The sequence below is a fragment of the Camelus ferus genome, chromosome 2 (genome assembly GCF_009834535.1).
Source record: "Camelus ferus isolate YT-003-E chromosome 2, BCGSAC_Cfer_1.0, whole genome shotgun sequence".
NCBI classification, from domain to species: Eukaryota; Metazoa; Chordata; class Mammalia; order Artiodactyla; family Camelidae; genus Camelus; species Camelus ferus.
This window is the reverse complement of record NC_045697.1, coordinates 15,674,578-15,696,647: the sequence shown is the minus strand read 5'-3', so window position 1 is coordinate 15,696,647 and position 22,070 is coordinate 15,674,578. Positions and strand designations below refer to the sequence as shown.

General features: G+C 40.9%; 1 protein-coding gene across 4 annotated transcripts in view; it reads left to right on the top strand.

Moving 5' to 3' along the window:
* ADGRA3 (adhesion G protein-coupled receptor A3) overlaps positions 1-22,070 on the top strand; it is a 99,174-nt gene that overhangs the window by 24,130 nt on the left and 52,974 nt on the right. For 2 of the 4 annotated variants that reach the window (XM_032494804.1, XM_032494808.1), the window contains exons 3-5: positions 10,361-10,432; positions 15,172-15,243; positions 20,379-20,450. In XM_032494804.1, the coding sequence (XP_032350695.1) occupies positions 10,361-10,432; positions 15,172-15,243; positions 20,379-20,450 (216 nt within the window). Of the gene's footprint in view, positions 1-8,912; positions 9,064-9,143; positions 9,218-10,360; positions 10,433-15,171; positions 15,244-20,378; positions 20,451-22,070 lie in introns of those variants that run through there. The other 2 variants (XM_032494816.1, XM_032494813.1) reach the window with 2 other exon arrangements.

The following is a 22,070-nucleotide window of genomic DNA, read 5'->3' as shown; positions in this document are numbered from 1 at the left end:
AACATGTTAGATGACACTAAGATGCTGCGTTGTTCTTAAGCCAGGGGCCTGTTTAGACCTGAATCCCAGAACACCACCTCTCTTTTGTAGGACTAGAGAGAGACACACACATACAGGTACAGAGTGTGTATATGTGCAAGTACATAATATATCCACACACACAGGGGACTTTGAAAGACGACTGTATTGATAGGGGCTTCAGCCTAAAACCCCACTGATGACCTTGGGACTGGGCCTCCTCTGTTGGGGAACATCTTCACCTAAGCAGGCCCTAAGCTCAGCAGTTTCTAAGTCCACTTCAAAGCCCAGACCTGAATCTCGGCCTGACTCCTGCAGCGTGAGGGAGGCCGTGCACGCCCGGAGGGAGCTGCCTCCCACACTGTCTTCGCAGGAGAACAGCACGTGTCACAAAGAAGGAAAAGGGATGAAACGGCGAGGCTCTTACTGCAGTCTTGGAGGACTTGGCCCCGAGAAGGAAGGAGAGGGGGCAGGCGTCACAGAGGACGCACCTTCTCGGTAGCGCCCTCCTCTGGGGGCATGAGCCTTACTCCCCCGGGTTCCTGCTGGGACCAGAGGCTGGAAAGGTCCCAGCGGCCTCGTGTGGAAACGTCCCTGGCCTTTGCTTCACTTCATTCTCAGAGCACAGGTGGACCCAAGAGATCACATAACCAGTTGCTTGACCCTTTTGCTGGGAGCTCACTGCCAAGGGCTGGTTAACGGCCTCTAGCCCTTCGCTGGCACTGCCCCATTCTCCCTCCTGGGCATGGAAGTGGGGTGTTGGAGAGGAAGGGGTGGAGGGGGCCGGGGCTTTCCTTCCCCTCGGGCCTAGCACTGCTTTCTCGCGTTTGTAGTTCTACCATGCTGCCGCACTCTGATTTGGTTGGCTCATTTTAAAGCTTCTGTAGGTTTAGTGCTTCCCATGCCGGCTCCTTGAATAGTCTCTCAGCTCCTGCTTCTGTTTTCATCGTGCGTCTCATCTTCCCTCCCTCCCTGGTTACCACGCTATCTGACCTGCTCTGCCTCCGGGCACTGCTGTCCTCGTCCTGTGACTGAACCCGGAGGATCTCTCTTCCTTGTGTCGACTCTGGATTGTACTCTTCTGTGATCTTCGTCACGAAAAGGTCTCCTCGTGGGCTCTCATTGGCTTCTGGATCTCATACCATCCATGCTGTACCCAGGTGGCTTCTCTTCCAGGACTGCAGGGAGTTGAGGACCATGTGGGACGCTGTCTGTCTCAGGCACAGTCTGTGTGAGTCCAGGGGTTGTGCTGGTCTGCTAGGGCTGCCATAAAGAGGACCACAGACTGGCTGGCTTACATAACAAACGTTCGTTTCCTCGCCCTTCTGGAGGCTAGAAGTTCAGGGTCAGGGCTCTGGCAGGGCTGGTGTCTTCCGAGGAATGTGAGAGAAGGATCTGTTTCAGGCTTCTCTCCTTGGCTTATAGGATTGCCATTTGTCTTCCCCTGGTGTCTTCACTGAATCTGTGTGTCTGTGTCCTAATCTCCTCTTCTTATAAGGACACTGGTCCTACTGGATTAAGGCCCACCCATATGACTTCATTTTAACTTAATTACCTCTTGAAAGCCTCTGGCTCCAAATACAGTCACGTTTTGGGGTGTTGGAGGCGAGGACTTCAACGTGGGAATTTGGGGAGGGACACGATTCCTGTGCCTGCTGTAGCATTTTGATGAACCAATGTGTGTTTTCCCCGCCTGTTCTCTAATTACTCTGCCTCAGGAGAAGGGATGGAAAAACAGAAGAAAAGCACTCAGGTTTTTTTTTGACGAGTGAGTTCCTAAAGTCCTAGTCCAAGTGTAGAAAGGAGGTTTGAAAAAAAAAAAGAAAAGAGGATTCCTGCCCACCTAGATGCACATTCTGTGGGCTCACTGCAGAGTCAGAGGCAGCGTAGGAAGAGCTTACAAGATGGTGGGTCCCCAGCAACGGGCTCCGTCTTTGCCCGCCTTCCCATCCCTGCACGGGATGAGGGGGAAACAGGGAGAAGACCATTTAGAGCCCATATAAGGTTCTTGATCCAAGGACAAGGAGCATCTGAGGCCTCTTTCCTAGGGAACCAAAATCAAATTTTTCAAGACCCAGCATGATACAGAAGGAGAAGAACTGGCCATGTAGCCGTTGAGGCGTAAGGGTGAGGACCGTCTGGTGCAGTTTCCCAGGGGAGCAGCAGAACAGCCCCTGGGTTTGTCAGCGGGGACAGGGCTCTTTCTCCAGGAGCCTGCTGGTGGCCAGTGGGTGCCTGAGAAGTGACCTGGGCTGCTTGTGGGGAACCCAGCTCAAGACATAGCTAGCCAAATAAATGACTTAATGTTGTTTTAAATGACATCATTTTCAAATTTTTCAAAATTACTTGAAAACAGCGTAGCAGACGGTATTCCTTCCACACTCGCCTTTCCTGTGTGTCTTTCCTTAAATCTCCCAAATGTGAAACATGAGAGCTTTCTCTGCTCCAGCACTGGAATGAAGGCCACCCCGCTCCCCCAGCCTGGCCTCGGCAGCCCTCAGACGGTGACTGAGAGCAGATGGCGGGTCCCCACCCCGACTCCCTCACCTCTCAGGAGGGGCGCCCCGGAGCGAGTTTTAGGCTGCCTTCCACAGGTCCCCGGGGGCTGAGTCCCAGCTGACCACCGTGGAGATCGCCTCAACAGATCCCCCTTAGTCAGTCCCCTTATCTGTCTGGTCGCCCTTCCCCACTTTCCCACTGATGCGTCCCGAGGTCCCCTCCCAAATAAAGCCACTTGCATTGGCACCCTGTCTGGAAGAATTCCACCTAAGAGACACGACCAGCTAGATGTTTGCAGCCCAGCTTTGGCTAGTCAGAGATTCCTGAAAGCGGAAATGAACAAAGCAAACAACTTCAAAATACAGCGGAATGGGTGTAAAAAGTGAGTGGTAGATCAAGGAATTATTCAAACTTTAGAGCCCTGGACTTAAAATAACTGTAGCCAGGCCATGCAGAATACGGGGTAGGCTTAATAGTGGAAAATGGGGACCAGGCAGAATGGTAAGGGCTGGCTTGAGCTGGCCAGCAAACATGCCCCAGAGATTGAGGAAATCTGTAGGCCAGGCTGCCTCCAGTTCTTCTGAGTTGAAAAATAAACTTCTTAACAGGATTAATTTTTCTCTTTCTCTCTTTTTCTGAATCTATTGTTTGACAAAATAAAACAGATCTGGGTGCACACACTCCTACAGACTCCATCTAGAATGGATCCTTGTTCTTTCTTTCTTTTCCCCCCTTGACGGAGGCACTGGGGATTGAACCCAAGACCTTGTGTACGCCAAGCACGTGTTCTCCCACTGAGCTATACCCTCCACCCCTCCAAGGATCCTTTTTCCTTAGGCTTACCAATTTGTTCTCCTAAATGTTTGGTTCTCATTGGGGAGCTGCCTTGTTTTCCATCATTTGTATTTGCTTTTGTCCCTTATAAGAAAGTAGCAGAGTGTGTGTGCTTTTTTTTAAATTGGAATATTTAGATTTAATTTTTCTTTAATTTAGGATTTGGAATTTTTATTTTTAGGATATAATACCTAAATCTTTATGACATTTTGGAAACCAGTTTCCTAGTTATGGTCCACCTTTTTAAAAGATTAGTTTTGTGTTCTTTTAGAAGTGCATGGGGCAGGTAACTGATGTAGATTTATTGTGTCACATTAATTAAAACCATTAGAAAGATAATTGGCCTAATATCAAGGCAACAAATATTGCCTCAACTGTTATTAAGGCTTTGCTGAGTAGCTAATTTAAATTTGTTCAGCAGGTAATTATTAATTGCCCATGCTGTCCTAGGCTTGGGATTTATTAATGAACACAACAAAGGTCCTGTCTTCATGGAGCTTATGTTGTAATGGGGAGAAACACAATAAACATAGCAGGCAAGTTTATAGCACAAGTACAGCCGTACAGCCCCTTCACTCCACCCCTCTGCCGGTTCCACCCTCTGTACAGTGGGTATAGAGGACCCAGGGTACTGGGACATTTCAAGTAAATAACTTGAGCATCTGGATTTTGGTATTTGTTGGGAGTCCTGGAACCATCCTCCTGTGCGACTGAGGGATGACCGTACTCTGGATAAAGAAAATGTCTAGCAGGGAGTGGGGTTTGGGGGTGTCCACACTGCGTGTGTATGTGAGCTTTGTATGGTGATCCTGCAAAGACTTAGAGCAGATGGTTGAGCCTTGAGCGAGTTATCTAGGGGGAGAACATTACAGGCAGAGGGGGTAGCAGGCGCAAAGCCTGTGCTGTGACTCATGCTCCTTGTGTTTGAGAAACAGCAAGGAGGCCGGAATGAGGCAGGCAGGCAGCAGGTCATCGTAAGGACCTGTGAGCAGAAGGCACTCTGGCTACTGTTATGAGGTGCTGGGACAAGGAGAAGTAGGGAGTTTTGTTAAATCTAAGATGGTTTGTCTGTTTATTTTTATATAACTTTTAAAGGTCACCCTCCACTGACAGTTATTCCAAGATATTGGCTCTGTTCCCTGTGTTGTACATGCATCTGTGAGCCTGTCTTATACCCAGCAGTTTGTACCTCCTACTCCCACACCCCATCTTGCCCCTCCGCCTCCCCTCTCCCCAGTGGCAACCATTGGTTTGTTCTCTTTACCCATGAGTCTGTTTTTGTTGTTGTTGTTATATTGACTAATTTGTTGTATTTTTCACATTCTACATATAAGTGACATCATACAGTATTTGTCTTTCTCTGTCTGACTTATTTCACTAGCATAATACCTTCCAAATCCATCCATGTTGCTGCAAATGGCAAAATTTCATTTTTTCTGACAGAGTAGTATTCCATTGCATATGTATGTGCCACATCTAAGATTAAAATCCGTAACTTCTGTCTAGGAAACCAGAGTGTCCTTGCCTGGATGGGCAGTTATCCAACTTGATGTGCGTCAGTATCACTGGCTGGGGGTGGAGGCGGGGGGCTGTTGATGAAGCACAGATGAGAGTTTCTGATACTGTATTGAACTTGGACTGTGTTGATTTTTGAGGTGGCTGTGAGACGTCCAGATGTAGATGTTGAGTTAGACAGCTGTGTGTGCAATAGGGAGCTCAAAGGAGTGGTCAGTTTGGGCTAGAGATACAATTTTGAGCCTAGAGACTGGGTGGTGATAAGGCTGCCTCAGAGCAAGTGTAGTGTGAGAAGGAGAAGAGGTGGGTTTGGGCTGAGCATCACATGTTACTGCTTGGATAAATAAGGGGAGGATCCTTTATCTAACAAATAGCCTTTAAAAGTTGCTGTCTCTTAGGCATTGTTCAGGAAGCCAGACATGGGGTTTCCAGTCCTCGGCCTTGTTCATGAATCCATCCACCCATTTATCCTTCCTCCCTCTTCATTTTTTATTGTCGTTCTTGGCTTGTGTTATGTATTTGTCAGTATTTAGTGATGCACCTCCCCTATTACATGCTCTAATTCCTGACACTAGAATTGCATCGTGGTTAATGTGTTTGATTTCTCAATCTTCTTTCCTCTCCAAATGGTGGGTCTCGGTCACCCCAGTATCTCTTTAGCTATTGACAGGGTTATTGCCAAGAAGAGACTGGGCAGTAGTTAGCTGTGAGGCTCAGAGAAAGATTTCTTAGCTCCTCAGGAGATACGAAGAGAGTGTCCGTTCTTTTTCATGACGTTGTGCTTTGAGGTGATTTTTGAACCTGGGATGTCATAGCGTGATTAAGGGTCAGCCTGAAGGCAGATTTGGCATTCTGAGAAAGGTGGATCTGAGAGGGTGGATCTGAGAGATGGATGGAACCACCCACTTAAGCGTCTCAATTTTGTCTAATGCCTGAGACTACTTTCTTTATTGTTAAAGCCCTTTGAAGTAAAGATTTCTGATACTTGCAGTTGAAGAGCATCTTAGCTGATAGACTTTGCATTCTTTCCTGAAGAACTTAGCCCTTTTCATCAACTGTTAAGATAGTCCTTTAATTTTGTTTAAGCAGTTCATTTGTATTTTAATGAGGCAGCATATTCAGATTTAGCTATATATCCTGACATTAGACTCATGCTCACTAGGGAAGCTTTGGGTTGGTGAAGGGAAGGCGGAGGGGATATTAAATGAGAGAATCTGACTATAAATATCTTTTGGCAATGCCTGATTAATATGGCTATTATTAAATATTATATAATATGTCAAGGATTTTTTATTACTGAAGGAAAAGTGTATCTTTAAATCATATTACAGTCCTCGGTTATTCATGAGAGGTATTTTGTAGAAACACATGCAGTACATCATTGACCACAAATTTATGTACTGTTTTAGCTAAATCACTTCTTGTAGATTCTGTTTAAAATCTGAAAAGGGAAACATATGTTTTTAAAAAATGGAACTGACATTATATATTTCTTTTTGCAAAACTTTTTTTGCTTATGTAGTATCGATCAAAGACACATTGAATTTTCTCCTTAAATCATCTTATCTCTTTGAGGGATAGGATTGGGGTCACTTGGGGAGAGGAGATGGGAACTAATAAATTGGGCCTGGTGATTAGTTGTAATTCCTGGGACTTAAAAAAGTTGGGAACAAAAATAATTTTTATTAAAAATTTCAGCATACAGAAAAATGGAAAAAACAATTTACTTACCTAATAATTTGTAGCAATTTGCCATTATTTCTTCTTTATATTGGAATAAGCTTACACATACACATGTTTGCTACATCATTTGAAGGTCAGTTGCAGACATCATGACCCTCTATCTTTACTGAGAAATGTAAGTGGTTATGAATGAGATGCAGCAGTCTCTACACTGTCTGGCTATGAATATCCTAATGATTTTGTTAACTATAATTTACTAAAAAGATTTTTATAGTAAAGGTCAGGTAACGTAATTCTGCCTCTCAGCCACGGTTGACTTTTTCATGCATTTATCATCTGTCAAGCCCATTCTGGCTGCTATAACAAGATACTATAAGCTGAGTGGCTTATAAACAAGGGACATTTATTTCTCACAGTTCTGGAGGCTGGGAAGTGCTAAGTCAAGGCTCTGGCAGATTTGGTGTCTGGTGAGGGCCCACCTAGTTGGCAGTGTTTTTGCTGCAACCTCATTTACATGGTGGAAGGGGTGGGGAGGCGGGGCTCTCTGGGGTCTCTTTTACAGGGGCATTAACCTCATCCATTAAGTCTCTGCTCTCATGACCTGATCACTTCCCAAAGGCCCCACACACATCTTCTGTGTGGAATATAAAATCTGAGTTCTGATCAATGAAATACCTATTTAGTCATGATAATCGGAGCATAGACTTTATACCGTGTTTAATGATCATTTCCTTTGTTTAAAGAATTGCAAGGTACCAGGGGGTTCAGTTTTATGTAGAAGAACCTGACTATTTGGGGAGTGGGGAGTGGAATTCCACCACTAGTTAATGGAAGAATGCCTGACATATTAGGACGAGAGCGAGACATGAAGAAGGCAGAACAGGATTTGCTGGCAGGTGTGACGTTTACGTGCACAGGATTCAGTGGCTGCACCTCCAGAGACGAGAATTTCTGATCAGCCTCTGTCGGCCTGTGTGAAGCGGCGTGGATGGTGTGGGAAGCCCGTGTCAGTGGGACATCAGGAGGGCTGGGTTTCCAGGCAGTGACTGACGGGCACTGTGATGAGCAGAGGGCCAGTTTCATCAGGATGTTCTTGTGAAATTGCCAGGAAACTGTCCAGAAACCAACCCCAACGTTGCAGCTTGTCTATTTTGACAAACTGAGCTGTGAGAAAAAATAGCATGTGGCAGAGCAGGCCGAACAGCAAGCAGCTCGTTTTCATTAGCCGGTGGTCAGTAGAATTGAACCCGCCTCCCCAACTCGATGGGAGGAAACGCGTGTGGACCTGTGCTCACGGCAGTAAGGCTTCCTCTGGGTCCTTTTCTTAAGCACAAGTAGGCAAGTTGGATGCTTGAGAAAGTGAACTGAGGATTTTTCTCTTCAGTAATTCAGGTTGCTTCTCACGGACTAGAATGCCCGTGATGGGGCAGCAGTTATAAAAGACCCCAGAGACGTGTCCCCTCATGTTGTGGTAACAGGCGCCCCACTGGTCCAGGATCTACTTTCAGGAGGGCCTTGTAATTCTCAGCTAAAGTAAGTGAGCTACGAAAGGACCCTGTGAGGTACCTGCTACCTCGGGCTTGTATTGCGCTGCTCTGCGTTTCTCTGTTGTTTTACCAACTTGGTGTATCCCTAAGCCGAATAATTATGAGAATAATGATGGATAATTAAGAGGATTGGCTCCACAAGCTCACACGTGGAAGGGGCAATGTTTCCCCTGTTCAGGAAGGACTCCCAGGAGAAGGGAAGCTGGAAGCAGTTTCTGTTCAGAGTCTGACCTGAGGCTCTCTGAGAAATGACCAGAGCCCACTCAGGCCTTCAGTGGGCGATGTTGTGAGTGAGTCCTGACACACGGGCCCACCCTGGGTGTCTAGCAGAGCTGAAGTGTGGGCCAGGAATGTGGAAAGTGAGCCCCTGTTGTGCTTCTAAGCGCTCTTGTGGCTGATGGTCAGCTCTCTACAGAGGTCAGCTGGACACTTGGCATGGGGCAACTTGAGAGTCCTCAGCTGAGCCCAGGTGCCCAGAGGACAGCAGCCTCTTCGCAGGTGGCCCCAATCCCCGCTGATGGAGGGACCTGACTGTGGTGCTCACTGCTGCCCCCAGTGGTGGTGTGCTAACATGGAAGGGCTGCACACGGGAAGAATGAGAACACAGTCATCCTGCCACCCTGTCCACGGTTTCATTTACCCATGGTCAGCGGCAGTCGGAAAATATTAAATGGAATATTCCAGAAGTGAAAAATTGATACATTTAAAATTACACACCATTCTGAATAGTGTGAGGGAATCTGACGTCAGCCCAGCCAGGACATGAGTCAGCCCTTTGTCCAGCGTATTCTGCCTGTTAGTCACTTAGTAGCCAAGCCAGTTATCAGATCGACTGTCCAGGGAGTGAAGTGCTTGTGTTCAAGTCACCCTCATTTTACTTCATTATGGCCCCAAAGCACCAGACAAGATGCCGGCAATTCAGATATGCTAAAGAGAAGCTGTGTGAGGTGCCTCCTTTAATAAAAAGGTGAAAGTTCTTAATAAGGATAGAAAGAAAATTGTGTGCTGAGGTTGCTAAGACCCATGGTATGAATGAATCTTCTCTCCGTGAAATTGCGAAAAATGAAAAAATCCGTGCTAGTTTTGCTGTCGTACCTCGGACTGCAAAAGTTATGGCCACGGTGGGTGATAAGTGCTTAGTTAAGATGGAAAAGGCATTACATTTGTACAATAAGATATTTTGAGAGAGACCAATTTTATATAACTTTTATTACAGTATATTGTTACAATTGTTCTGTTTAATTAGTTACTGTTGATGGTCTCTTACTGTGCCTCATTTATAGATTACACTTTATCATAGGTACATATGTATGGGAAAAAAAACAGTACGTATAGGGTTTGGTACTATTTTCCATTTCAGGCATCCACTGGGGATCTTGGAATATATCCCTGGTGGATAAAGGGGGCTGCTGTCAGTTGTGACCACTATCAGATGCCATTGCATAGGGGGCTGGTGGATCTTTGCTTTGAGCTATAAAGTGAATTATCATGTTGTTGTTATATAGAAAACCTAGCTGTAGAAGCTCAGGGAGGAAAAAATAAGAACAACCAAGTGCCATGAATTTTTGAGTGTGTATTTTTGAAAATGGTTTAAAAAATTCAATTTCATTATGCCTGTCACAAATAGTCTGATTTTTTTTCCAGTTGGTCATTGATGTTTTATTATTTTTTATCGATGTATAGTCAGTTATAATGTATCTATAGTCAGTTACACTGTGTGATTTTTTTTGATAAGTAAAAGTGTAGCAAACTAAGGAAGAGATTGTAGAAATAATCTATAAGATTGTAGCTTAGTCATAACTTTGAATTGGAATAATACTAGGATACATATCTTTTTTGACATATCTTTATTTTACTTTTTTTAATTGAAGTATAGTCAGTTTACAGTGTGTTAATTTCTGGTGTACAGCATGGTGATTCAGTTGTACGCATATATATTAATTTTTATATTCTTTTTCATTAAAGAATGGCTATTAAAGAAGGCAATTAGAAGGTACTGAATATAGTTCCCTGTGCTGTACAGTAGGACCTTGTTGTTTCATACCTGTATTCTTATATTGACCAAAACAAGTGACTTTGGAACCAGATTTCTTGATTTTGAATTCTTGCTCTGCCACTTAACTGCTGGGGTGATTTTGGCTTAACCTTTTGGCTCCAGTCTCCCATTATTACTGTGTTGTTTTCTATATAGCAGGTAAGTGTAGTATACCTAAATATTTCTTACAGTGTTGACATGCAGATAACTTTTATTTAATTTTTAACAGGGACCTCCGAAACAATCTTATTAGTAGTATAGATCCAGGTGCCTTTTGGGGACTGTCATCACTAAAAAGATTGTAAGTATTTGAATTCCTGGCTTATGAGTTTGCACTATTCCTTATGAGCAACTGTTAACCTACTTTAAAATTTAACACTGATAAAAAATTGGCTTTCTAATAACTATCAGAAGTTTATCTAGCCAGGTCCATGGTAGAAAAATAGAATATTTAATGTAAATGGCTTAGAAGGCAGTTTATTGTAGAGTAATTTGATTTGCTTAGTAGTAGATGGTTGCAACCCTCTTATGTTAATAACATCAGTACTGTTGGCTTTGCCAGCTGTCATAATCTATAGATGATTTCCAAGTTATGAATACGTTCACACTATGTATTATAAATACCCTAAAAATTGAGGCCCCTTTCTATGAATGATTTAAAATCTTGCCATTTTCCTGTCTTATCTGTGTATTTAAACAATTTTTTTTTCATTTTTCATTTTTTCTTTTTTTTTTTTAATTGAAGTATAGTCAGTTGACAATGTTGTGTCACTTTCTGGTGTACAACATTAATGTTTCAGTCATACATGTACATATATATATTCCTTTTCATATTCTTCATTATAGGTTGCTACAATATTTTATACAGTTCCCTGTGCTATATAGAATAAACTTGTTGTTTATGTATTATGTATGTATTAGTATCTGCAAATCTTGAGTTCCCAATTTATCCCTTCCCACATCTTCCCCTCCTCTGGTAACTATAAGTTTGTTTTCTATGTCTGTGAGTCTGTTTCTGTTTTATAAGTAAGTTTGATTTCTTTCTTTCTTTCTTCCTTTCTTTCTTCCTTTCTTTCTTTCTTTCCTTCTTTCTTTCTTTTTCTTTCTTTCTTTCTTTTTCTTTCTTTTTCTTTCTTCCTTCCTTCCTTCCTTCCTTTCCTTTCTTTCTTTCTTTCCTTTCTTTTCTTTCTTTCCATTCCGCATGTAAGTGATATCATGTGGTATTTTTCTCTCTTTTTGGCTTACTTCACTTAGAATGACATTTTTCAAGTCCATCCATGTTGCAGCAAATGACATTATTTTATTCTTTTTATGGCTAAGTAGTATTCCATTGTATAAATATATCACAACTTCTTTATCCAGTCAGCTGTCGATGGACATTTAGGTTGTTTCCGTGTCTTGGCTATTGTATATAACGCTGCTATGAACATTGGGGTGCATGTCTATCTATTATTTCAGAACTTAAAAGCCCAGTTTTTATGACCTCTGAAGCTAAACAGCCCTGCTCCCCTTACTGTGCTCTTGTCATGGGTGCCGTGAGGGACTGCTCCTGTCTGAGAGGGAACCGTATGCTCAGGCCATGTGGACTGTGACACCACCTTTTACTCCTTCTAAATGTATTTATTAAGTGCTGGCTGCTTACTATACTCTGGCTTCTCTGGAAGAGCTCAGACTCTTGGGGGCAAATAGATAGTGAAAATGCACCCAATAATAATGATAGGAATCCACCAGGAGAGGAAGGACCACCTGAGAGGGGATGGCTTGCCATGAGAGCAACCAGTCTTTAGATTGGACCTTGCTCCTGAGAGGTGAATACATACTGAAGAATAACAGAGCGTTCTAAGCAGAGTGGAGTAGGTATGAAAGAACAGGTCTCGTGGGACAGTAGTTTAGGTCTTTGGCCAGAGCGTCAAGTAGAAAGTGGGAGAAGAATGTTGGGAGATAAGGCTGGTCAGGGAAGAACTAGGCTTTTGATCACTTCCTGCCACGTTGAAGAATTCCGAATCTGTTCTTTAGTCAAGGAGGGGACTGGCAGAACTTCTTCAGTGTAGAGTTGATGTGATCATACTTGTGGCATCAGAGTTGCAGTGGATCAAGCTGGGTTTAGGATTCATTAAAGGTAGTAGCAACATAATCGAACTGAGAAGACAGAGATCAGCATCATTTCAGCTACACAAAAATTCAGGATGTCTCAGGGACACTGCAGACTGTCTTAGGTTCTCCATCTAGTTCTTCATCATTCAGTAAATAATTTTTTGAGTACTGCTATCCAAAGTAAATAAATCAATAAATATTTTGTTCAGTAGCACTTAATGTAATTACTGCTATGGTCCCAGATGTTGCCTTAGCATTTTTTTCATTGCATTAGTCTCCTGTGTTCTTGCCAAGGAAGGTAATTGTCATTTATAATGTTCTTCCCACTAGAAAATTCATTTTTTTTTCTTTTTTGGTTTACACAGATTTTTTAAAAATTATTTTTAATTTTTTTATTTTTATTTTTAACATTTTTTATTGAATTATAGTCATTTTACAGTGTTGTGTCAAATTCCAGTGTAGAGCACAATTTTTCAGTTATACATGAACATACATACATTCATTGTCACATTTTTTTTTTCACAGTGAGCTACCACAAGATCTTGTACATATTTCCCTGTGCTATACAGTATAATCTTGTTTATCTATTCTGCATATGCCTATCAGTATCTACAAATTTTGAAATCCCAGTCTGTCCCTACCCCCACCCCCCGAAAATTCATTCTTAATTCCAAATGGCTAACTTGTAATTGAACTTACGGTATGCTTGCAATCTGAGAGGGTCCTATATGTAAACTCAGTGAGATATAAAGATACTTTGTGGGAGTAATGTTTGCTAATTGTTTCTGGATACAGGCACTTTTTCTTACGAGGCTTTAAATCATTCATTTCAATTGTTCGTCTCACTCAACAGCCACACGTAAAGTGTTTTTGTGAGCATACCATGCCTTTGCCTTTATTTTATAGATAATTTGAATCAGGAAGATTAAGTGGCTTTCTGAAGAATAAAGTACCAGAAGTAGGTAAAACCTAGACCCATTTAGTTTCTCTTTTGCTTTATCAACAAATTCAAGCTGATTCTCAATTCAAATGAAAACCCATTATCAATACCTAAATACCATTTTAAATAGGTATAGCTGTAATGAAATTGTTTCCCAAAGAACCAATGATAATTACATCATTTAAAGCTCAGAACTGAGACAAGATAATGAATAGAGACCAGAAATGCTTGTTTAAGCAGCACTTCACAAGATGATGCCTAATTTTCTTAAACAGTAAAACCCAGAAATAGAAGGAAAATCAGCTGGAATAGAAAAAAAAAGTCCTGCATGATTAAATACTTAGCTTTAATATTCTGAGGAGCTGGTGCTGGAGCACAGAGAGTGCAGATAAAGACTTGTATAGCTTAAGATTTTTTTTTTTAATCTAAAGTTGCTGTAAGAAAGGGAAGGCAAAGCTGTGAAATTTTTGCACACCAGGATTACCTAAACTAGCTTTTGAAATAGCTCAAGGAAATACTTGATGAGTAGGTGCCGGATTCAAATGTGGACTCTTGGTAATTTCTATCAGACTAATTTTTTTTTTTTTTTACCATTACCAAATGTACAATTTAGAATCCGACAGTCTTTTTAGAAATGAATGGTACAAATCTGTTCTCTAAAGAGTGACTCGGAGTGAAATTCAAGAATATGTGCTTCTCCACAAAGCTGTTTTTGTTTGATGTTTTGAGTTTATTATAACTGTATGAGTTTAAATGATATCTGTTCAATGTTTCAGAATTAACATGCTGCTTTTGGTACTTCTGTTTGGAATAAAGTTTTTTTTTGAAGTCCAAAAAAAAAAAATGTGCTTCTCTAGTACAGAAAATAATTTGGAAGTTAAAGAATATGTGATAAAAATATTAAAGTTTGGTTTAGAAAGCTTGTTCTGATTCTTGTGTTGAAATTCAAAGTGATCAATAATTACAAATCTAACAACTGAGAAAAATTAAGATTCATTGTTTTAGGGCTTTCTTCCGTATAGTTTACCAAATCCACTCTTGAAAAATGATGGAAGCCGTGCTCTCTCACTTGAAGGTTACAGAAATTGTCAATTATCTCCCAATTAAAATGTGGTCCTCATGATGGAAATGTAACACTGTGCTTGGTGTGAAGAAAAATAGTGTGTGTGTTGGCATGTGTGTGTTCAGACACAGACCTTCAGCCTTGGTGCCCAGGGAGGAGCAAGCCACCAGCCCCTGTTTCTGAAGTGAAGCCCGCCCCCACTGTGCCAGTGAAAAATAGTGTAGAAAGGTAGAACAAAACACCTACTAAACTTATCACATAGATAAAAGGGGAAAAGTTGCATGAATTGAGGAGAAGAAAAAATTTCTTAGGAATTATAAGAAGTTAGGAGTGATTGGGGAAAATGGGCCATTACCTAGATATTGTTATAAAGTAATTTGGCTTGGAGACTAGATGACAGATCTGTAAAGTAAAAGCTAACTCAGTTGTTTTTTCATTACAGTCAAAACTTCTGAGTATTTAGGAGTGAAGTTAGGAAGCATTAAATTTCAGATGTTCTTGAGGAAATAAAAGTTGCAGCATTTTGATAACTTGCCCTTTTACCCATTGTCTGTGGGATGTTGGCTGAGATCAGGATCTGTTTGCTAACTTCCCCAGCGTGACTAACTGTGTAGACCATCTAAGGAATTTTATCACAGACAGTAAGATAGATAGAGTCTTGTTTTTACTACCCTGGTTTTATGTTGAGTCACTTTACAGGAGTAAATGCTTGAAATATAGGGGGCCCTGTAATTAAACTGCATTTAGTCTGTATGAGCCAGAGGCAAGTGAAAGCAAGGATTATTTCTTTTCTCAGTGATGCACTTGAAGTAGGTGAATATTTCAGAGATGCTTAAAAAAAAGGGTCTTGTATGATACCTGGGTGCCATTCTTGAATGTTGAACATATGAAACCTTCGTCAATGAAGAGCACTAATTGAAGATACTTTTCCCTTTCTCCTTAGGGATCTGACAAACAATCGAATAGGGTGTCTGAATGCAGACATATTCCGAGGACTCACCAATCTGGTTAGGCTGTAAGTACCTCTTTCTTTCATATTATAAAGAAGCATTTGGACGAGTATCCAAGTACTTATGAACACCTATGTGTTCAGTATTTAAGTAGCAACTGTAGAGATGATAGAAGTGGTAGGGGATAAGGAGCTGGAAATTTAAGCATGGAGATACAGTGTCATGAGAACATAATATTGCATTACATCCCCTACCCCAGAACACATGCATACTCATGCAGTGCCCTAGAGAACATGTCCATATTGAGAGACATGATCAGAAGCTTTGCCAGTTTGGGAAAACATCTTGGAAGAGGTGATACTTGAGCTGATGGTCCAGAAGATTGCAAAGATTTAGGTCATTAGAAAGGAAGAGACATTGAGCAGATGATGCGTGGAGGTAGACATAAGAGCGAGGCCAGTTTCGAGGGGAAAGCCAGTAGTCTTATGAGTAAGATGACGTAGAGGAGAGCAATTTGGAAATAGGATGCAGGTTGAAATGCAGGATTTAGGGGCAGAAGGTCTAGTATAGAGATCATCTATGCCTGGTTCTTTATCTTTGTAGCTTTTTAGAATGTTTCTTCTGTTTCGTTTAAGTTAACTTTGAAAAAGCTACAGGGGCTTAAATTGTGAGATTATTTCCTCTGTACAGGAAGGGAGGGACTCCAAATCACCTGGCAGAACAGGGCAAAGTACTCCTGCTTCTTAGCGCACTTGTATTTTTCAGTGTGCCCTTTAACTTGGGGGGAAAGATAGATGGCCACGTTTATGTTTTTAAACAAAAGATTGACTTGGTATATAGCTTTACTCATAACTGGAAATTAATTAAAATCAGTTGCATTTTTCTTTTTTATAACTGGATTGCAAACAATTTTATTTCAGTGCTTTTATTGAGACTTCTGTATTTTTGGTTTTGAGGGATGCATAAGAATTGGCAAAATGGGGCATTTGTGAAGGAAAAAAATTGTTACATTTTTGGATAGCTATGAATCAAGTAAAGAAAAATAGAGCCTGGAGTCTACCATTTTCCTGACTTTAGTTCCAGTGGATTTATAGCTTTGGCCTAGGGATTTTTGACCCAATAGCAGATGTTCTTTAGGAAAAGAGTTGTGTGGGCCAGTGCTTACAATAAGGCAAGTTACTATTTTCTTAGGTTTTGTTTTTTTTTTTTTTTTGCCTCCTGCCTCTAAAGCTAACATTTTTGGAAGTTTTAGAGCTTGAATTGTCTCCTCCTACGTTTTTACCAATTCTCTGATACCTGTTGTGAGACTTTACAGGTCATGGAACACAATGGATATATATCCAGGTGAATCATTGAAACACAAAGAGCACTACCAGGTTTCCTACTTTGAGATTTGAGATGGTTTCGTAACCCGTGTAATAATAGATGATTGTGACTTTTTTTAATGCAACAGTCTATGGCGTATACAGAACTATACCTGACGTATATGTATTCTTTAAATACTGATCTAAGAAAAGTTGACAGTTAAGGTAGCCTCTTAACATTCAGGAATGCACTGCAATTGAGTTGCTTTTGATAATTTGGGTTGACATAGTTCTGGAGTTGTGGCTCAGGAAACTTTGGGTAGGTGTTCTGTGTGGGCTTCTGCAGTCCCCAGATTTCTGGGCTCCCTGAGCCAGGCTGTATGCTGATTCTGAAGACTGGTAGCCATTTGTATTTCAGACACAGAGAAGAGCATTTTCACAATCTAACGAGTGGAAAAGAGAATCTGATTAGTAGTGGGACATGCAGTACATTTCTTAGATTAGAACTCAGAGAGCTCCCAATTCTAATTCCCACCCAAAATAGTGTGTGTTTAGAGGGGATAGCTCCTTCCTCTGCCAGCTCTTTAGCTGAACTCCCTGGGTTACCCTGGAACTTGGGATCTTGGACTGACTTGGTCTCTTAGCCACGGAGGCTGGAATCGAGTCTCCCCACCTCCCTGCCCCCACCCTGGGCCTGCACCTTGCAGACAACCTGTGGCGTTTGCAACCAGACTTCTCATCATCTTGAAACAAGTCTTGGCTTTGGAGGCTTAGTGTCAGAATTCAAAAATAACATCAAAAATATGTCAGAGGAGGCAGTGTGTGGTGGGTAAAATTGATTAACGCCGTGTATTGATCTCTGCCTTTATTGATGGGAAAGTTCTGCAAAGTGAAGCCGTACTTCCAGAGGCCCCCACCCCAAACCACCCTAACTCCAGAAGTAACTGGTGGAGCAGAGATGAGGACCAGTCGTGGGCTTCAGTGAAGTCTCTGTCCTACACTTAGGACGTTAATTTACCCAGAAACTGTCAGGAGGTCAAGAAACCAAAGCTTTCCCTTTTTTTTCCTTTATGAATTTTGATCAGTTATAACCCTATATTTTTCCCCTAGGAATAATACCTTTAATATTTTTCTATCAGAAATAATAGTTGAGTGATGTTTATAAGAACCTCCTTTTTACAATTAAAAACTGTTTGTGCTATTAAGTAATAAAACCATATAGAGAGATGAAGGGAAAGCTAAATCTCCCTTTCATCACTTCAGACACATCCTTCTGAGACAGCAGGTACTAATTCTGCCTGGTGTAAATTCTCAGATGTTCTATTACCTCCACAAATGTAAAGGCATCCACTCGGGGCCTTAAAAATGTGCTCTACTCAACAATTTACTTAAAAAATACCGACATGCCATTAATACCTTTTCAAGAGAATACATAACGATTTAGTTCATGCTTGTAAATAGCTACAGAATATTCAAAGTCTAGAACAGGTCATAATTGAGTCAATTATTCACTCTCTTGAAGGAGATAGTTTGATTCATTTCCCCTCTTTTAACACATTTGCCCTGGAAAACACCCCTTGTGTACACAGATGCTTCACAGCGCACATTTAACTCACAGGAATACAGATATGTCTGTTTAGCAAAAAGTAAGTAAAGGAAGAGAAACTGAGAGAGTAAGAAACACCATGAGTGGGAGTGGGTGGCTGATTCACCGGCCACGGCATTCAGTGAACTGTGTCAGGACATGAGAGCAGGGACTTGGCTGTGTCTGTAGTCACGCTCAGTTCCTCTGTGCTTTTTCTGTGTAAGCATCTCAAAATTGGAATGTGATTTTAATGTTTTAAAATATGTGTAAGTTTTTATGGCCATCAGCCGAAGCCAATTACTTCGTTTGGTATTCAGCCAAACAAGTAGCAATGTGTTCCAGCGCTGGAAGAGAAGTTGGCCTGTGTTGGGACTTACGGGGAGGAAGGCACGGCTGTCTCCAGTGTGATTTCTTCTGTGATTTCCAAGGGGAAGAAAATAATAATGCCTAATAATGAAAATAAAGTTACCTAATAATTAGAATCGAATGGTCCTTGTAAGATGCAGTTATTTTGTTTATATAATCCTAAATATGTAGGATAGATATTTATTTACAACTTATTATTTACAGACTCTTTCAAACATCTAAAAAATAAGTTAGAGATACGTGTATTTAAGGAATCTCCATGTAGCCATCACTTAGTTTCAACACTTAGCAGTCATAGCTGGTCTTGTTTTAGTTATACCCCACATCTCTTGTCTTCCTGCCTACATTATTTTAAACAAATCCCGGTAATCATATAATTCCACATAGGATAGCTTCTTACAAGTACGGTTGTTCATTTTAATTGTGTCTTGGTTACTTTCTTACAGTGTTACTATGGTTTACACTCCATCAGCAGTACCCTTTTCAAAATCCACATTCAGGTTTCATTCTGATAGGCCAAAAAAGAAAAGGGCATTGCTTTCACGGTTGTTTTAATTTGCAAAGTGTTCCTTTTGTTTATTAAGTTCCTAGGCAATTCTTTCATGAAGTTCATAATTATTTTTTGCACCCTTTTTGCACTCTATCAAAAAAAAAAAATCCCAAGACAGATAAAAATGAATCCAGAGATGTCCTTTCTGAAGTTCATTATATATTAATTTGTGAGGAATTGGTAGTTGTGTAGTAAGTCTTCCCACCAAGGAATATGTTGCTCCAGGTGTCAGAGGAACAGCTGACTGACCTCTCCCAGATCAGTTCTCCGCCTCTCTGCACCGGGGAGTCCATCCACCTGCCTGTCGCTTTCTTCCGCACTTTGAAGGATTTTGCTCCAGCTCTGGAGGAGAGGCAGGCCTCCTTGCAGGTCTCAGGACTTCTTCCTTGAGAATTCTAGGTCCAAATGATATCTATATCCACTGTTGATCCTACAGCAGACACAGTGGTGCTTGGATCATGCTGCCGTCTTCCGGGAGCCCTTGGCCCTGTTTTAGTGTGAGAAGCTATAAAGGTGGAGTCCACATCCTGAATAATCAGCTACAATGATTGAGAACCTACTGTATACCCCAGCTTGTTATTAGCTACCAGAGGTATCCCCAGTAAATAAGACACACAAGTGCCTCTCCTCCTGGAGCTTATAGTCAGGCATGGAAGAAAATCACAAAAAATGATTTGATCATATCACAGTGGGTGTGACAGACTACTCAAATGGTAGTGTAGTGTTCAGGGTTTAACTCATACAAAACTCTGCATGGGTTTAGATATTGATTAAAGCCATGATACAAGGGGAAATGAGAGAAGGTAAGTAATTTGCCCAAGGCCAACGCTGAATTATATCCCAAGTCTTTGATTTTAAATGCTGGACTCATTTCACTGCCTACATATCTTATCGGGTTACTGTTGGGTGCTGCTGGTCATTCAGACCATCCTTTTCCTTGTTTTTTAATTTTTGCTTTCTTAAGTGATGGAGTGACACTGGAATTTGACACAACATTGTAAAATGACTGTTACTCAATAAAAAAAAGTTAAAAAAATAAAAATAAATGATGCAGTGAACACATGTAGGGTAATTCTAGTTGCAATCAGAGCATGACTAAAGATCGAATTCAGGAAGGTAACTTTAGAGTTTCACATGATACTTTATAGAAAAATCCTTACCTGGCAGCAACTTTAGATAATTTTGTTTACTGCTTTAAATAAAGTTAAGAACAATTTCCTTCAACTCTGGAGAAAATATTTACTGGTTGTTTCTCTTCATAAGATTTCAAACAACTTACATAAATTTTTTATAACAGTGTTTAATGGTAGGACATTTTAGGATATAAGAAAAAGTATAAAATGATATATAAATTGTTAGTATCTCTTAAAGTGAAATGATTTCCTTTTTTTCCAGAAACCTTTCAGGGAATTTGTTTTCTTCATTATCTCAAGGAACTTTTGATTATCTTGGTTCATTACGGTCTTTGTAAGTAAGATTTTTTTCCTCTTGTTTTGATAAATATTATCTTAGTTTTTGAAAATTAAAAACAGTTATTATGTGGCTTAAGAGACCTCATGGGGAAAATCTTGTGATTCTGCAAAAATTAGAATCTCCCTGGAGAGCTTGCATGCACACTGAGAAACATACTGTAACCCTTAATGATGCTTCTCAGGCTGGGACAACCGTTTTCTCCTTAGAATACTGTCTCTCCTTGATTTATATTTAGAGTAAATCAATTGGAAATTCTTTCTCTTCGACTGTGTTTACAAGCTAGAAAATATTTTGTTTGCCTAATTAAATCACCAAAGCATTCTCCTTGTGAAGAATTTATAGTTAAGACTATGTTATGCTTTAGGGACTTAATTTTAATCCTGTAACCCCTTCCCCAAACTGAATTCATAACTTATTACTGACATTTCTAGGCATGCCGATGTAGAATGCCTGCTATATGAAGTCAGTGTAAGGTCGTATTTACACAGTTCTCTTTAGCTTTACAATTGGCTAATATGCTCCCCACCCCTAACCCGACCTCAAGACACGGTTTTGTTATGTAAGAGATTGTATGAGTTCCTTTTGAAGGTAACTGTATTCTCAGATAAACTTTAATCTATTTCTGAGTATAAGTTACACTAATTCCTATTGGAATTACAGTTAAGGATAATGTTTTTCAAATTTTTATTGAGTATAACTTATGGGCTTGAGTCTCCTTTTCCAGTGAAAAATGTCTTCTCTGCCAGATGCCTCTGTTTGATGTATGCTGACTTCTTTCCTCTCCTCCCTTCCCCTCCTCTTTCATTTTCCCCTTCCCTCCCTGCCTCCTCACTTTTCCTTTTCTAAATCTATCATTTCAGTCTCCTTGAGCAGTTCTCACTGGGATGTAGTTGATAGGTTAGGCGTTTGTCTGGCTCCTCACCATCAGTGGCAGATGCAATATACTCACGTCTAGAGTCACACTGCATCAGACTCTTTCTGGTCTTTTTGGTGCATCTACCATTGTTATCCAGAAGGCTGCTTTTTAGTGAAAACGTCTCCCTTTGGCATATCTAGTGGGCTCAAGTCAGCCGTTTCTGTGAAGTTTAGGAAGTAAAGACTGTAAGAAATTATCTGGCTTTTGAGACTTTGGGTAGCAGGAACATAGGAACTATTTTCATCCCCAAATTGGGCAAAATTGCTAGTGTTTATGATGGATAGTGCTGGAAACTGACCAGAAGGTGGTGCTTAGGGACGAGGAGTCAGTCAGTCATCCTCCTGGTATTGGTTTTGAATTTTATTTTCTCCTTGTTGTGTCCCACTGGGATCCCCACTCGACCTTTTTTTGCCCAAGCTGATGAGATGGAGCCTGTGTTAGATGTGCACAGTCTGTGTTAGAAGCACACGTGGTTATATATACTCTTTGCACTTGGTTTATTTATTTATATAGAATGCATTGCATTCTATTTTGGTTGTATTTACATTTTGTTCCTCCTATTACGTAATGCCCTCCAGGTTGACAGAGGACAGCGTCTGTATTTATTTTTATTAGCTGGATTTAGGGTAACGTGGCACATGAATAGCTAGTGCTTCGTAAAGCAAGTATTCAAGAAATATCCTCACTGTTTCTTACAT